Raw genomic sequence first — 18,310 nt, 5'->3', positions numbered from 1 at the left:
TTTAGTCTTTTCTTTCCTATTTTTTTAATCTCTGCTGCTTTTTAGGCAATTTCCTCAAGTTTTTCTTCCAGCCTTCTCTGGAGCTTCTTTTCTGCTAATCACAGGTTTTATTTCCAAGAGCTCATTTTGCTCCCTCTCTGAAGATTGTCTTTTTATAGCATCCTGCATTTGTCTCATGGTTACAATATCTTGTTTTATCTTTTTGAGCATATTAAAGATTTATTTTTGAAGTTTTATTTCCCTCTGCCTAGTTCCTGTTTCCTCTTTACTGCTTTTTTTCTATTTAGTTTGGTTCTGATTTTCATGTTAGAAGCTTTCTTAAAATTCTTGTTTGTCTGTTCATTGTTAAGAATTGGAGGCTAAAAAGTTGGTTATTGTGAGTGTCACTGAAAAATAATCTGACTGAGCTTTTCCTTGGGGGAAAGCCTTTCTTCCTTTAATATTAGTGTCTTAGGTCTTTGCTATTGGGATTACTAAATCGTCCAGTCTCTTGCCAAGAGGATAAAAGCCAGGCTGCTGATTTCTGGGAGTAGGGAGTAGGGGCTTTGCATGTTGCAGCTTCACTTCTTATGTTCACTCCATTCACCTGCTTTACTACAACTTTGGTTCTCACTTCAGAGACCCACACTTCCATCATTTTCAGGGAATACCCTTCCCTTGCCTTTCAGGGTTATGAGGGCTTAGTCCCTAGAATTCTGAGTGAGGAGGTAATCTATAGAGATTTAACAACTTCTTAAATTCATTTTTTTCAACTGACTTTCCATCCTTATTTTAGCTCCCACCCCACTTCTCTTAGCAGAGGTCCCTGATAGTACCCTTCCTGAATCTTTCAGAGATTTTACGGTATTTTGTGTTATTTCTTGCCCTTCTTGTTTTCTGGTTCATAATTCAGTTTCTCAAGTCTGTTAAATCCTTTCCCAATAGTCCTGCTTTGAACTTTCTAAAATTTTATTGCAATTATCATTGTCTCTTATTCTCTGTCCTTTAATGTTTATGCTTTTAAAAAATATATCCCTTTACTATTGTTTTATTAAGGTTTCAGGATGGAGTAAAAGGAGATGTGTGCATTCAATCTGCCATGTTTACCTAAAGTGTAATGTTTTAAAATTTGGTTTGATATCTGTAATAATGAATAAGCACAAATTTTAGTACTTGAATAATCCATCTGTAAAAAACTGAGTGATGACTGTATAGTCTTTTTCCATCATAAATTGTTGAAAGCTATAACAAATATGATTATTTAACTCACTGTTTTTTAAAAAAATGTGTGCTGTAGGGTGTTCATGTGGTTTATGAGAAAGGAGTCATGTAGTCATCTAAATTTGGGAAATCCTGGTTTAAATAAAATGGGTTTACTTGCTGTAGATCTTAGAGCATTTAATATGCCAATATGGACTGCGAATCTTTAAAAATACGCTATTGTATATAACATTTCCCAAATGTGTTTGCTTTCACAGCTCCTTGAGGAATACTGTTGCTTTAAAAATACGTGTTCTGTGGACAGGTCCCTGCACCATCTTTGCTTCTGTTGTGGGCCATCGAGCTGTTTTGACGCATGGCAATCTCATGGGACAGAGTTGACTGCCCAGTAGGGTCTACTAGGCTGTTATCTTTAGGGAACAGATTGCCAGGCCTTTTTCCTAAGACTCTATTGGGTGGGTTTGAACCACCAAGCTTTCAGTTAGGGAGTGTTGAGCCATTAGGGCTCCCTGAACTCTGGTAGCATAGTGGCTAAGGCACTTGACTGCTCACCAGAAGGCTGGCGGTTCAAACCCACCAGCCACTCCTCGGAAGGAAGGTTGGGCAATCCTACTTCTGTAGTGATACTGCCTCGGAAACCCAAGGAGGGGTCGCTATGAGTCGAGGCCGACTCGACGGCAAACAACAACAACAACAACAACAACATCTAAAGGACAGTGCTTTACTATTACAGGAGCATCAGAAGCTTAGCTGAAACTGGGGGGCCATATGGGGTGTGGAACGATCAGAGCAATCGCTTTCCCTGAGCATATTCACCAAAAGTAGCCTGTTTTCATGATAGTTGTTAAAGCGAAGGTGAGAGGATATTGGAGGAAATAGTGTAAGATATGCAATTGAGAAGCATTACAGACACTTAGATGTAGAGGGTGTGCTTTTTTTTTTTTAATGTTTTGTTGTTGTGTCCAGGGCTGTTGAGTCAGTTCTGACTCACAGTGCCTCTGTGTACTGTTGTGAGGATGGCCTGGTCCAGTACCATCCTCACAAAGTAGCTTAGTCTGAGCCCATTTGGTTGGGGCTAGTGTTCTGGCTCCTCACTAATCCTGGACCAGGTCTGCCACCACCATCATCCCCGTCCTACTGGCCCACTCTCCTTTATGTTAGGGCCAGTGTATGCCTCTGGAGAACACTGAACAAAAAAAGATGACTGTCTTTTGCTAAATATTCTGTGCTCCTCGGGCTCAGGCCATTTGAAGTATGTTCAGAATACTTTTGTACAGAAACTTTCAAAAGTCAAAAAGTCTCAAGCTGTGCTTTCTAGTAGAACTTTTTGTCATCACTGAAATGTTCTATGTCTTTGCTGTCCAGTACAGTAGCCATGAGCCATGTGTAGCTGTTGAGCACTTGAAATGTGGCTAGTGGGACCGAGGAACTGAACTTTTAATTTAATCTTAGTAAATCTAAATGTAAATAATGGAGCACTGGTGGTACAATAATTAGGCACTTGGCTGCTAATTGAAAGGTCAGTGGTTTGAACCCACCAGTCACTCCATGGGAGAAGAGACCTGATGATCTGCTTCCATAAGGATTGTTGTTGTTGTTGTGCCATAAGGATTACAGCCTAGGAACCCACGGGTTGCTGTGAGTCAGAATCGACTGTGCACACAGCAACACATTTAAATAGCCACATGTAGCTATACTGGACAGTACACATTTAGAGAAACATGTCTCTCACGCTAGTCCAGTGATTAGTCCGGTGATTCTCAGCCTTTCTCCCTGCACCACACACCTGAGGGATAGGCATATTTCTGTTGGCTCCTCATGGCAGCAATTCTTAGACTCCCAACTATGGGGTCACATCCTTCTGGAAGAGGCCATGCACAAGTTGGATAAAAGTCCAAATCTTTTTCCCTCTTAGGTTCCTGGTTCCTCTCTCTGCCTGCAGGAATTATTGCTGTAAATGTTCTAATGTTCAGGTTTAGAACTCTGTGTCCAGAGAATTCTTGCCTGATTTTCCAGTAAAATATTTTCCAGTTAAGAGTAAAACTGGTTAGAGAGGGAGAACAATGTGGAACAAAACTCAAAATCATAAAAAATCAGAAAAAAATAAAAAGGTGGGGACCAGGTTTGCTGGTCCGATAGAGCCTGGTGGAACCACTGAGACTATGGCCCCTAGCTGCCCTTCAGGTCTGGAATTGAACCCACACCTGTGGTTTCCAGCCAAACAAAATACAGGCATATGAGTTAAACATTTACCTCGAGTAGATACTCTTCTTGGAGAGAACAATCATGGGAGAAAGAAGGGTTGCTTATGCACAGGGAGACAGCTCAGGGGGCAGGAGTGTATGGAGGGATGGACACTGGGAAGAGGTAACTATGGGGAGGAAGTGGGAGGGGAGCTGTTGCATTGTGGTAAACTGTGGTCAATGACATGAGATAAAGTATATGTGAACTGCTGTATGGAAAGTGAATTTGCTCTGTAAATCTTTACCCAAATCACAATAAAAAAAAAAAAAAGAAGAAGACTAAAACTGCTTAAAAGAAAGGCCACATTCTGACTGAATCTTGTATTGGAATATGAGTTCCTGGCATGGCATACCCTGGTTACGGGCTGTGACGTGCCATCTTTCTGTAATCCTTTCTATCCTTTTTATCATCAGGTATAATAGTAGCTAGAGAGCCAGTCCTGGTGTTGGATGTAAGTGAAGAGGCTTGCTATTTGGTTGTCATCTCTAAGAAGATGTTTTGGCCCCAAACATTGTATCCCGTGAGTCACTGCATCCCCGTAGTACTTCTTTGGTCCTTTAGTTTTCACTAAACTCACGTTGTTATTGTTAGGTTCCGTCAAGTCAGTTTCCACTCATAGCAACCCTATGTGTAACAGAGTGAAGCACTGCCCGGTCCTGCATCATCCTCAGAATCACTGCTGTGTTTGAGCCCCTTGTTGCAGACACTGTGTTGACAAAGAGAAGCTTCCTCTTTCGCACGGATCCTGTACTATATCATGTATAATGTCCTTCTGTCCTTCTCCAGTGACTGGTCCCTCCTGATAACATGTCCAAAGTATATGACATGAAGTCTCACCATCCTAAGAAGCATTCTGGCTGTACTTCTTCCACGACAGATGTGTTTGTTGTTCTGACAGTTCATGGTAAACAGAAAACAAAAACAAAGCCGTTTCTGTCAAGTCGATTCCGACTCACAGTGACTCTATAAGATAGAGTGTAACTGTTCAGAGGGTTTCCTAGAGGCTTGCTATTTGTTTTTTTTGGCTTAAATCTTCAAGGAAATAGACTGCCATATCTTTCTCCCATGGAGTGGCTTGTGATTTCGAACTGCCAGCCTTTCAGTTAGCAGCCAAGTGCTTACCCACTGTGCCATCAGGGATCCTTGAACTCATAGTAGTGGTCACTTTTTTTATGTTTTGATTCTATAAGTAATATGTTCAGGCTCCATTTGATTCTTTAAAGAAAATCCATTTAATTATTTAATAATAAATAATTCTTTGTATTCTGTTTCCTACAGTTGCTTGCGCAAGCAGCAGTTATGGTGGCTTGGTCCCCAAGAAGTTCCTGAAAGGTAAAGAACTGCCCAAATTCCATGAGGCGAAATCACTGTCAGTGAGTTTGGTGTTTGATAGAAATGCCAGAGTTAGCAAATGTGTTAGTTATCTAGTGCTGCTATAATAGAAGTACCACAAATAGATGGCTATTTCTCTTCTGCCTCAGAAGAGAGTGACTCAAGATACACCCTACACTAATCCTGTCTCATTAACATGACAAAGACAGCCCATTCATTGGCATAAATCGAAAAAACCAAACACACTGCTGTCTAGTCGGATCTGACTCATAACGACCTCTCCTTGGGTTTCCATGGCGGTATCACTACGGAAGTAGATTGCCCAACATTCCTTCTGAGGAGTGGCTGGTGGCTTTGAACCGCCAGCCTTCTGGTTAGCAGTTAAATGCCTTAGGCACTACGCTACCAGCGCTCTCAACCATTGGCATAGAGATTAGGATTTACAACACATATTTTTTGGGGACATATTTCGTTCCATAATAGCAACCAAAGGTACAGAATGCCCAATTAAATGTGAATTTGAGATAAACAGATACCTTTTTAGTTTGAGTATGCCCATGCCATATTTTATCCTGTAATTTACCTGGCAACCCTACTGCAAGGTGATTGCTGAGGTAGTTGTGTGTTATGCATAGATGCAGGGATGGACAAGATTCCTTGGTCATGGTAGCTTCTCTGGATACTCCCATACAATGCAGGCAAAACTGTCCCAGATGTAGGTCCTGACTACCTCAGGAATAATGTATGGCAAAGGCTTTTAGGTACGTGATTGTGTCCCCTGTTAACGCTGCTTGTCAGATGACATGCCACAGTCGGTGTAGTTTAAGGTCTTTTGGTGACCTTGGTTTTAACAGTTTTTTTCCTTTGATTTGAGAATACTCTGTAAACTGAAGGACGTAATGTTTATTTTAAGGAGACAGAAATGCTCTGAGAACTGTGGGCTTTCCTTTTGTTTTCTGTGGTGTGTGACTACTATCTGCTGCCCACATGCCTTTGTTTTTCCTGATGAATGGTTAATTTGTAAGTTTTACAAAATTGTTTTTAAAGAAACGTGCCCCATCTACAACTCGAAAATACAAGTAGGTTGTGAGCTTTTCTTTCAACTTGCATTTGTTCTTGACTTAAGAAAACATCCTACGAATTAAATATGGAAACTTAACCAAAAAACTACATTAGAAAGGTAGCGATATTATAAAATCATGCTTAAGAAGTCTGTCACTGCTGGACTCCGTTGAATGACAAGTTGCCTCGTGCTTTGTAAAAGGAAAAATTTTATTTATATTCAGACTTCCAGAAACTCAGTGCTTGCATAAGCCAAAGTACAGTTCTTTGTCTTGGTTACATTAGAGGAGGAGAAGAAACTGTTTCTGCAACTCAGCTACGAGAAGAATGACTTGAAAGGCACAAACGTGTAGGAAACAATTCTACCGTCTGAAACTTCTAGATGCATTTTTGGTTTAAGAATGGGATTTAAAAGTGCTTCCTGCTAAATGAAGACTCATGAGGTGTATTTCCCTTGGCCTGTAAATCTACCTCAGCTGCCTGTATCCTCGGATTCTTGACGTTGTTGTTGTCAGGTGCTATCAAGTTGTCTCCAACTCCTAGCGACCCCATGCACAGCAGAATCAAACACTGCCCAGTCCCACGCTGGCTCTGCGATCCCTGCTGTACTTGAGCCCATCGCTGTAGCCACTGTGTCGATCCATGTCATTGAGGGCCGCCTTCTCTTTCATCGACCCTCTACCTCACCAAGCACGACATCCTTCTCTAGGGAATGGTCCTTTCTGACAACATGACCAAAGTAGATGAGACAAAGTCTGGCCATTCTGGCTTCCAAGGAACATTCTGGCTATACTTCCTCCAGGACAGATTTGTTAGTCCTTTTAGCAGTCCATGGTACTCTCAGTGTTCTTCACCAACACCACATCTCAAAAGCATCAACTCTTCTTCAGTCTTCCTTATTCATTGGGCAGCTCTCATGTGCATGTGAGGCGATTGAAAATATCATGGCTAGTGTCAGGAGCACCTTAGTCCTCAAGGAGACATCTCTGCTCCTCAGCACTTGAAAGAGGTCCTTTGCAGCCGACTTGCCCAGTGGATTCTTAATAGGTCTCAGCTTTTGTGCAGCGACTCTAATTTTTGTTTAGGTTCTGCTTGGTGTGGACACATTTCAAAGCAGTAACTGTGCAGGAAAGTAGTTAAAAAAAAAATGAGTTTCTGTTCTTAACTCCATAACAGAAATCATATGGGAACTTATGTAGAGTCTGTCCCTTCAGTGACAGTGGCAGTGAGGACTTTCTGAGCACTTACTATATGCTAGATCTTGCACTGGACACACACATTGTCACTCAGTGGTGAACAAGAGCGATATGGTTTCTGCTCTTATGCCCATACTTAAGATATTGTGATCATTCTATCCTACTGCTTTCTTAATAAAGAACTACGCCTGTGCCTATAAGAAAGGGAGAATTTGCTTGTCTGTGTTTGTTCTGATTCTGAGGCTTTTTGGGAGACCTGAATCCAAGTTCTGGCATCAGGCGTTGGCTGCCTCAAAATCTTCTAGCCTATTTATCAGTCTTCAGATACTCTCTTTATTTGGGTTATGCTCTTGAGATGATGCAAAGAATGGAAAGATCACTAATAATGCCACCGCTCCAGTTAATAGTAAGCGTGAATGTGCTTTGAAAGCAGTGAAAATCCGTATAAATAAAAGAGTGTGCTAGGGAGGAGATAGGAGTATTTCCTACAGCAGAAACCCACACTTAACATGCCTGCTCAAGGAGTAGTCAGAGTGTTTTCCTATGAAAGTGCTTTGAAAAAAGTGAAAAGTCATGTAAGTACAAGGGAGCGGTTTTACTATTGTTGTTAATCCTAGGGAGAGGGACAGAGCTGAGTATCGTGTATGGAATTACTACCTATTTATTGTGCAGGTACAAACTTCAGAAAGTTTGTGTTGTGGTGACCTAGTTTTAACTGTTTATGAGTCGAAATTGACTTGATGGCAGGGAGTTTGTTTGTTTTTTAAAAAAAGCTCAGAGAAATTCTATGCATATTTATTTAGTCTATTTTCATATCCTTGCGATACAGCTACAAAGGTGCTGCAAAGAGGAAGCTCAATAAGATTGAGTCATTTGCTCGTCATCAGTCACAGTTAGTAGCCACCTTTAGCCTGAGTCTCCTCCCTAGTTGTGAGGGCTCGTCAGTCATACTAACCGCCATTCAATAATGCTATTTATTCTTACTAATTAGTAACAAAAGTGACTCACTGAAGCTCACAAAGGAAATTGGCCAAGGCTAAGGCTTGAATCCCTTAGCTCTCTGGCTTATGCACCATTAATTATGGCCTTATTACTATTAGCATTTATTTAGCTTTCCTGTAGCACTGTTAGCAAAGTGCTTTAAATTAGTCCATTCATTAATCTCGACACTGTTTAATTAGCTTCATCAAGGAGTCTTTGGTGGCTGATTCACTAACCATCAGGTTTCCAGATGCTAAAGCATTATGTATCTACGCAAAATTCATGTTTTGCCTCTGAATGGAATTTGTTGACGTTGCTGTTCTCCTCACTGCTTGGTTGGTCCCTCTCAATGCCTGAAATGAGGCCTGCCCCCTCTGTAAAGGAACTAGACTGTTGTGGAGCCTTCTACCTTCATTTTCTTTACTGTTCAGTTTGTTCTGTCAAGGTTGTGTCAGCATATTTTTTCTCTGGATCTGGAATACCTTAGACCAATTCTTGTGTAAAATGCAGACCCAGATTTTAGGATATTTTATTTTGGCTTAACTGATATACAGTGACCCAGGTCATTTCCCTGTGCTTATATCTCTCTGATGACTTATGCTCTATTTTTCACACACACACACCCCCGGCCATCAACTGTTCATACTTTTATTTGATAAACCTTTGTTCAATTTTATTCGATCAGCGTTTGCCACCAAGAGATCACAGGAAGGAGAGGCGGCTCTGCAAGGGGAATACGGTGCGAGAAGTCCTCGTGTGGAGGGTGTTCAGGGCGCTTCTTTGCTGACCCCGAGAGCATTACCTAAAGTTAAGTCACTCGACCCTTCCTTCCCTTCATTATTCTGCGTTCACTTCACACAGATCTTCTCTGAGGCCTTACTGTCTCTGTGTTGATGTGACTTACTATTACTTTTTCCCTCTCTATCACTGACATGTCTCCTAAACTCCGGTGGAATGGAGTGGATTGTCAATTAGACTCTTCCATTTGAGGCTTCTTGTGACATACCACTTGTGACATGTCTAAAACGGGGTTCATTTTCTTCTTCTTTTTAAATTTTTTATTGTGATGTGGATACAAATTTACAAAGCAGATTCATTTACACACAACAATTCATGCACATTTGGTTTCATGGCCTGATTATAATCCCCATCACCTTCCTGTGACCACCCCTTCCCTGTGTCCTGTCTGTCCAGCTTTCCCTCCATGCAAATGCTGCTCTTCTGATGTCTCACAGTTGACTGATCCAAGTGGTGCGTCTCCCTGGGGTAGGTGAGTGCATTTCCCTGTAAAGGTGTTCTGCGTGTAGGTTTATCTGCTGTTTGGCTGAGAGCTAATCCACAGAAGTGAGTCCAACTCCAGGCCCAAAGGATAACCCAGGATCATAGTCTCGGGGGTTCCACCAGCCTCTATCCGAGGTCCGGTAATTCTGGTCATTTTTGTGTTTTTGAACTTTGTTCCACGTTTTTCCTCCTAGTTTATCCATGATCTCAAATTTTGGTCCCTTTGCAAGTGGTTGGCATTGGTAGCCGGGCACCATCTAGTTCTTCTGGTCTCAGGGTCATGAAGGCTGAGGTCCTTGTGGTCTGTCATATCTTTGGACTAATTGTTTCCAAATGACTTTGATTTTCTTCACTCTTATTTGCTCCAGGTGAGACAAGAGCAATAGTTGCATCTTAGATGGCTGCTTGAAAGCTTTTAAGACCCCACTTGCTGCGGGGTTTATTTTCTTGAAATCGCTGTGTAATATCTCTATTCCTTTCAGGAATATTAACGCTCTCACCACTCTCCAGCCTTAAAACCTAGGCTTTTTTTTTTCTCCTGGAGGGGGGGCTTCTGTTTTTTACAATTCCATTATCTGATTTTATTTAAATTTTTACTCGGCCTTGCATCTGTAGATCAATCTGGGGGAGAAGTAACACCTTAACAATAGTCAGTGTTCTGACTCATGTACACAGTCTCTCTCTCTCCATTTTATAGGTCTTTGCTTTCTTTAAGCAGTGTTTTATAGTTTCCATTGTATAGATGTTGCACTTCTTTTGCAGATTTAACCCTAAGTAATATTTTTGATGCTATTGTAAATGGTGTTTTTTTAAAAATTTCAATTTCTGTTCATTTGTTGTTAATATTTGAAATATACTTGATGTATATTGCAACCTTACTAAACTAACTTCATTGTTCTAACTGCTTTTTTGTAGATCTCCTAGGATTTTGTACATAAACAACAGAGTTTTACTTCTTCTTTTTCAGTCTGAATGCTTTCTTTCTTTCCCTTACTGCATTTGCTAGACCCTCCAGTACAATGTTGATTGGAAGTGGTGAGAGTGGACTTCCTTGCCTTGTTCCTAATCTCATCAGGAAGTCAGTCAGCCTTTCACCATTAAGTCTGAAGTTAGCTTTAGGCTTTTGTAGGTGCCTTTTATCAGTTAGAGTAAGTTCTCTTTTAATCCCAGTTTGCTGAGAGTTTTTATTAGCCATGAATGTTGAATTTTGTAAGATGCTTTTATCTATTTAGAGGATTGTAATATTTTTCTTTTTCAGTCTTTTAATAAGATGAATTACGTTAATGGATTTTCAAATGTTAAACCAACCCTGGTATAGATCCCACTTGGTCATGATGGATTATCCTTTTTTATATATTGTTGGATTGAATTTGCTAAAATTTTATTAAGATTTTTTTGCATCTGTGTTCATGGGAATATTTGTAGTTTTCTTTTCTTGCAATGTCTTTGCCCAGTTCTGGAGTCAGAGTAATGCTGGCCTCACAGAATGAGATGCACAGTATTACCTGTTCTTCAGTGTTCTGGGAGAGTTTGTACAAAATCGGAATTATTTTGTCCTTAAACATTTGGTGTCATTAATCAGTGAAGCCATCTGGGCCAGATTTTTTCCTTGTGGGAAATATTTTAACTACAAACTCAATTCCTTTAATAATTATGTTGTTGTCAGGTGCCATTGAGTCAGCTCTAACTCATAGTGACCCTGTGTATAAGAGAAGGAAATGCTGCCTGTTCCTGCTCGTCCTCGCCATGTTTGCTGTACTTGAGCCTATCGTCACAGCCACGTGTCTTCCCATTTTGAGTCATACCCCATCAGCAAATGCAGGTCCCGGAAGCTTTATATAAGTTGTTAAGGTTGGCTCTTCCCAGTCATATTTTGAGTGCCTCCCAACCTGAGGGGCTTACCTTCCAGCACTGTATCAGTTCACTGGTTTCACGGCTATCATCAAATTTTCCAGTAATATGATAGACAGTGTTTCACTACTATTCATAAGGTTTTCAGTGGCCAATTTGTTTTGAAGTGGAGAACCTGTCCTTCTTCCCAGTCTGTCTGTCTAGAAGCTCCATTGAAACATGTCTGCCATGGGTGACCCTGCTGGTGTTTAAAATACCAGCGGAATAGTCCCTACCCTCACAGCAACACGCAAGCCACTGTAGTATGACAAATTGAGAGAGGCATGGTGGTTAATAATTACAGAACTATTCAAATTATCATTTGTTGTTGTTGTTGAGTGAGCATGGGTGGTTTATATCTTTCAAGGGATTTGCCCATTTCATCTAAGTTGTTGAATTTCTTGTCATAAAATTATTCATATCCTCCTGTTATTTCTTCAGTGTTTGTAGAATCTTGCAGTATCACCTCTCTCACTCCTGGTATTAGAAATATAATTGTTTCTTGATCAGTCTGACTGCAACCAGCTTTTGGTTTCATGGTTTTTTTTCCTGTTGTTTTCTATTTTATCGATTTCCACTTTGATCTTTACTCTTTCCTTTCTTCTTACTTTGGGTTTCATTGCTCTTGTGTTTCTAGTTTCTCAAAACTGCATCACTGCTGTGAGGACTTTCTTCTTTCCTACACTGAGGATTTAATGATACTTTTTATTTATTTTGTTTAATAGTTCTGAAGTTTTAAAATTATATTTAATTATTTTAAATTATATTTAATTATTACTACATTTAATTATAATTAATCTGGAATTTATTCTTATTTATGGTATGATTTTGGGATCTAACTTATTAAATCTTTTCCAGATGGATGGCTATTTAGACCAACTGAGTTGCTGAGTAACCCTTTCCCCAGTAATTCTTACCTGTCAGTTACTGAGGTTCTGTATGTGCTTAGGTCTGTCTCTGGATGCTCCAATCTTTATGTCTGTTGCTGAGCCAGTACCAGAGTTTTATTTCCTAAAGCTTTAGAATAAATCTTGCTATCTAATATCTCATTGTTGTTTTTCAGAATTCTCTTTAGTTTTTAAAATCTTCATTCTTGCTGTCATTATAATTAGCTAAATTCTATGAAAAACCCTGTTGCTGTTTTGATTGCTTTTACGTTGAATTTATTTTTCAATGGCTTGCCCATTCTTGCCATCTATTCAGATCTTTTATGTTAACATTTCGTAATTCTTTTCACAAAGGTCTTACATATGTCCTTTGTTATATCATAGTGTTTGTTGTTGTGAATGGTATTCATTGAACTCTTAACTGATTTTGATCATTTATCTGTAATTTCTCTTGAATCCTCTATACAAGTAATCAAAGCACTGCTACATCCTGACAATTTTGTCTTATCCTTTTCAGTCCTTATATAAAAACTAAAAAAACCTCATTTCTGTTGAGTCGGATTTGACTCATAGTGACCCCTCCTTGGATTTCTGAGGCAGTATCACTACAGAAGTAGATTGCCCTGTCTTCCTTCCAAGGCGTGGCTGTTGGGTTTGAACTGCTAGCCTTCTGTTTAGCAGTCAGATGCCTTAGGCACTATGCCACCAGAGCTCCTCAATCCTTATATAGCTTCCTTCTTTTCTTTGTTGTATTGCATTGGATAGAACAATACGAGTATTGTATGGGATAAATAGCAGGAGTGATGTTAGGTATACGTGTCTTGCTTTGCTTTAACAAGATTACTTATAAAAGTTGACCTTTAAGTATGATATTTGCTGTAGTTTTTTGGTAACTGCCCCTTGTCAGGAGTTCTGTTCCTAAAGTGCCAGTAATTTTTGTTATGAATGAGTGTTGTATTCTCTAAAATGCCTTTTGCTACATCCTTTGAAATTATCATATGGGTTTTCTCCTTTAATCTATAATACAGTAAGTTATCGTTGGTAGACCTTCTGATGAACCATCCTAACACTTGTATCACAGTTGTGGTATAATTTTTATACACGCTGGGCATATTTTTTTACATCTATGTTCCCAAGAAGATTGGTTTATATTGTCCTTGTCTTGGTATCAAGATTATATTAGGCTTGTAAAATTAGTTGGGTAGATTTATCCGTATCTATTCTTTGGACCATTTTTTAATCTGTTTTTTGAAGATTTAATTGAGTCAACCTGTAAAAAACATTTGAACCTGATATTGTGGGGTAGGAGGAGGAGAAGAAGGGAGTCGTTTTTTTTTATTACCAACTTGTTTCCCTCAGTGATGATTGGTTTAGATTTTGTCTTTCTTCTAGAGTTAATTTGGTAACGTTATGTGTGTTTTAGTAATTGTCTTCCCACCCTTCCCTTCATTCATTTCTCTGCTTGTTTATTTAGTACATAGTTATTGGGCACCTCTTCTTAGTTTTCAGGTTAATTGATGTGAAGTTACTTATGGTATTTGTTTTGGATCTCTAGTGCCACTCTAACAGAAAATACCACAAGTAGATGGCTTTAACAAACAGGGATTTATTCTCTTTCAGTTTAGGAGGCTAGAAATCAAGTTCAAAGTACCAGCTGTAGGGGCTGAAAGCCCCTTGACCTTGAGCTTCAGCTCTGTCTGTTGCTCCTGGCTAACTGAAACTGGAGGCTTCTCTTAACTCAAGCAGCTGCTGGCTGCTGAGGCTGACAAACCAAAGGTTGACAAAATGGCACAGTCCAAAGATTACCAAACAACGTGGCAGGCCACTAGTTCAAGTCCAGACTGTTCCAAGATTGTCAGAAAACATGACAGGCTGCTGAATGAAGACTCGGTTCCATGTAGGGTCCAAGCATGCCAAACAGCTCAGAGATCTTTCCCAAAGCTGTCTTCTTATATACTGGAGGCAGACCATATCCCGAAGGTAGCTGCTCACAGTAGCTTCCACCATGGAGTTGATTACCAGTCTCATCATGGGACCTAACTTTCTGCCGGTATCTCAGTGCAGGGGCCATGAGCCTTGAGGGGCCAAGAACACACTCCACTCTTGTTTCTATATTTTAGGTATCTGTCAGATCAGCACCCCACTTTCTTGGAACCAAATTCTGTTTTGGTTCTCTAGTGCTGCTCTGACAGAAAGTACCACAAGTGGATGGCTTTAACAAATTGCTTTAAAAGCAGTTTAGGAGGCTAGAAGTCTGAGTTCAAAGTGCCAGCTTTAGGGGCTGGGTGAAAGCCCCTTGACCTTGAGCTTCAGCTCTGTCTGTGGCTCCCATCTCACTGAAACTGGAGGCTTCTCTTAACTCAGGCAGCCGCTGACTGCTGAGGCTGACAAACCCAAGGCCAATAAATAAAATGGCACAGTCCCGAGATTACCAGACAACACGGCAGGCCACTAGTTCAAGTCCCGAGATTGGCAGGAAACATGGCAGGCTGCTGAACGAAGACTCGGCTCCATGCAGGGTCCAAGCATGCCAAACAGCTCAGAGATCTTTCTCAAAGCTGTCTTCTTATATACTGGAGGCAGACCATATCCCGAAGGCAGCTGCTCACAGTAGCTTCCACCATGGCGTTGATTACCAGTCTCGTCATGGGGCATAACTACATCCAGCTGCCCAGCCACTCAAAACCAGGCCCAGCCAAGTTGACACACAACTAACTATCGTTGTATTCTTTTGTAATTAAGAATATATTTGCACTCATATCTTTTTGGGTTTCTTACGTTGTTTTTGTATCTTCTCTTTTTTCTTGATGATGGCGTAATACTAATAGCAAACTGTTCATTGACTTTTAATTTCATAAACTATATCCCAAGACTTGTTCTGACACTTTACATGCAATGGATTATTTAATCATCACATCAGTTTTATGAGTTAGGCTATTGTTTTCTCCACTTTATAGCTGAGGGGAGTGAAGCACAGAGAGGTTAAATACCTTGCTCAGAGTCAAAGCCTAGACATCAGGTGGGTCATATGAAGCCAGACAGAAGGATTCCAGAGGCTGTGTCTTCAGCACTGTGCTGGAGTATTTCCGTTTGCTCTATAATATACTGTTTTTCTAGAAGTTTGCCCATGTTATTAGATTTTTGGATTAAAAAGAAAAACAAACCACTAACCCATTGCCATCGAGTCAGTTTTGACTCAGTGACCCCATAGGACAAAGTAGAACTGCCCTGTAGGGTTTTCAAGGGCGTAATCTTTACGGAAGCAGATCACCAGGTCTTTCTCCTGCTGTTGGTTTCAAACCACTGACCTTCCAGCTATCTGTGAATGGAGCATTGAAAGTGCCACTTATGGCGCCCTAGTGACACAGTGGTTAGAGCACTCAACTGCTAACCAAAAGATCGTTGGTTTGAACCCACCTGCCACTCTATGGAAGAAATATGAGGCAGTCTGCTTCTGCAAAGATTTATAGCATTGGAAATCCTTTAGGGTAGTGCTACTCTGTCCTATAGAATAGCTGTGAGTTAGAATTGACTGACGGCAGTGACCAATGGAAGCAGCAGTCAGGACATTAGACGATAGGCAACAAATAAAATGGCACAGTCCCAGGATTACCAAACAACATGGTAGGCCACAGTATAGCACTGCACACGTTGGCTGCAAAGGAATTCTTTCAAGTGCTGAGGAGCAAGGATATCTCCTTGAGGACTAAGGTGCACCTGACACAAGCCATGATATTTTCAATCGTCTCTTATGCGTGTAAGAGCTGGACAATGAATAAGGAAGACCAAAGAAGAACTGATGCTTTTGAGTTGTTGTGCTGGCGAAGAATGCTGAAAGTACCATGGACTGCTAAAAGAACTAACAGATCTGTCCTGGAGGAAGTGCAGCCAGAATGTTCCTTAGAAGCCAGAATGGTCAGACTTCCTCTCACCTACTTTGGTCATGTTGTCAGAAGGGACCATTCTCTGGAGAAAGATGTCATGCTTGATAAGGTGGAGGGTTGAAGAAAGAGGGGAAGGCCCTCAACGAGATGGATTGACACAGTGGCTGCAATGATGGGCCCAAGTACAGCAGGGATTGGGGAGCTGGCACGGGACCGGGTGGTGTTTAGTTTTGTTGTGCTTAGGGTCGCTATGAGTCGGACATGACTCGATGGCACCTAACAACAACAACAACAAACAACAACAACAGTGGGTTTTGGGATTTTGTCTCTGCTTATGCTCAGTGAGTGAATAAACCAAAAACCAAACCCATTGCCATCGAGTCGATTCTGACTCACAGCGACCGCCTTTGGGTTTCCAAGGTGGTAAATCTTTATAAAGTAGATTGCTCTGTATTCCTTCCACGAAGTGGCTGGTGTGTTTGAACTGCAAGCCTTCTGGTTAGCAGTCAAATTCTCCCTTTCCTTGACAACTTCACTCTCACATCAAAAGTTGCCTAAATCTGTAGAAGCGGTACCTGCTAGCCCCACTCCCTCAGGGTTGCTGAGGTTGAGGAAGGAGGCAGGTGCAGGCTTGGAAATTCTTCCCTCTGTTCTCAGTCTGTGTCCCTTTGTTTTTGTAAACCAGCGGTGGCTTAGGCCCAGGTGCTCATTCTGTGCCGGGCTCCTGGTGCCTGTGCCTTTGCTGGCTGGCTCAGTGAGCTTGGTGTGCAGCCATGGCCACTGGTCCCTCTGCTTCTTGAGGGAGGGAGTGAAGCTCTGTCACCACATTCCTGAAAGGTCCCTGAGCCTCCATGAGGCCTGCGTTCTCTCTTCTCAAGCAGGCGAGCAGTTGTTCACTAATATGGAAATAATTTACCAGCTTAAGTAATGACATCAAGCCACAGAGCCAGCCAAAGAGTTTCTCATCCCTGGCTTAATTAGCCTCATTCTTAAAAATGTGTTATGGCTGCTTTATTTATTGGTACATTACTTGCAAGGCTATGTTAAAGAACAAGGAGTCAGGCCAAACAGTACCAGTTACTGGTTTGCTGAGTCTTCTGAAAAACACTAAAAACCCAGTTCTCAAATTTTGCCACCATCAGAAAAATTATTTTTCAGTGAAACTTTTTTGTTATAAATGTGATACAGGCCATTTTAGAAAATTACAAAACACAGAATAGGGAAAAACTGTTTACACAACAAATGCTGGCACTTCATATTCGTTTCAGACTTTTCCCTCCATGTGTTTTTTAAATAAAGTTTTGATTACAACAGATAACCAAGAGGCAGTTGTTCAAACAGAACAAGGGGATACTGCATGCTTTAAAATCAGGAAAGGTGTGTGTCAGGCTTGTAACTTTTCACCATATTTATTCAATCCGTATGCTGAGCAGATAATCCGAGAAGCTGGACTATATGAAGAAGAACACAGCATCAGGATTGGAGGAAGAGTCATTAACAGCCTGAGATATGTAGATGACACAATCTTGCTTAATGAAAGTGAAGATGACTTGAAGCACTTACTGATGAAGAACAAAGACTATATAGTCTTCAGTATGGATTACACCTCAACATAAAGAAAACAGAAATCCTCACAACTGGACCAATAAGCAACATCATGATAAAGGGCGAATGAATTGAAGTTTTCAGGGATTTCATTTTACTTGAATCCACAGTTAACACCTGTGGAAGCAGCAGTCAATAAAACAGACATTGTATTGCATTGGGCAAATCTGCTGCAAAAACCTCTTTAAAATGTTAAAAAGCAAAGATATTACCTTGAGGACCAAGATGCACCTGACCCAAGCTGTGGTATTTTCATTCGCCTTGTATACATGTGAAATCTGGACAGTGAATAAGGAAGACTGAAGAAGAATTGATACATCTGAGTTAAGGTGTTGGGGAAGAGTATTGAATAAAACGTAGACTGCCAGAAGAAGGAACAAATGTCTTGGGAGAAGTACAGCCAGTATGCTTCTTAGAAACAAGACTTCATCTTAGGTACTTTGAACATGTTAGCAGGAGGGACCGGGCCTTGGAGAAGGATATCATGCTTGGTAAAGTAGAGGGGGAGGCAGTGTTACGTTCTGTTGTCCACAGGGTTTCTAAGAGTAGGAACTGACTTGATGACACCTAATAGCAACATTAGGATTTTATTCTCCACTGCTGTTCTGATGCAGAGGGGAAATGAGTGGGGAGGGCCTTGTAAAATGGTAGATTTGTCTTCCCTTTATAATATGAGTGAGAAGATGCGGAGGTGAAGAGGGACAGGTGAAGAGGGATGGTGCAAACCGCAAACTGTGATGTTCTTTCT

The 18,310-nt window shown here is 40.8% G+C and overlaps 1 protein-coding gene across 1 annotated transcript in view; it reads left to right on the top strand.

Annotated features, from left to right (window-relative positions):
- CUNH11orf80 (chromosome unknown C11orf80 homolog) overlaps positions 1-18,310 on the top strand; it is a 70,286-nt gene that overhangs the window by 6,610 nt on the left and 45,366 nt on the right. The window contains exon 3 of the mRNA XM_007944949.1: positions 4,723-4,776. Coding sequence (XP_007943140.1) covers positions 4,723-4,776 — 54 coding nt within the window. The remainder of the gene's footprint in view (positions 1-4,722; positions 4,777-18,310) is intronic.

The sequence above is a fragment of the Orycteropus afer genome, unplaced genomic scaffold (genome assembly GCF_000298275.1).
Source record: "Orycteropus afer afer isolate SDZICR_OR568_19922 unplaced genomic scaffold, OryAfe1.0 scaffold00130, whole genome shotgun sequence".
NCBI classification, from domain to species: domain Eukaryota; kingdom Metazoa; phylum Chordata; class Mammalia; order Tubulidentata; family Orycteropodidae; genus Orycteropus; species Orycteropus afer.
The sequence above is the reverse complement of the archived record's forward strand: the minus strand, read 5'-3'. Positions and strand labels throughout refer to the sequence as shown.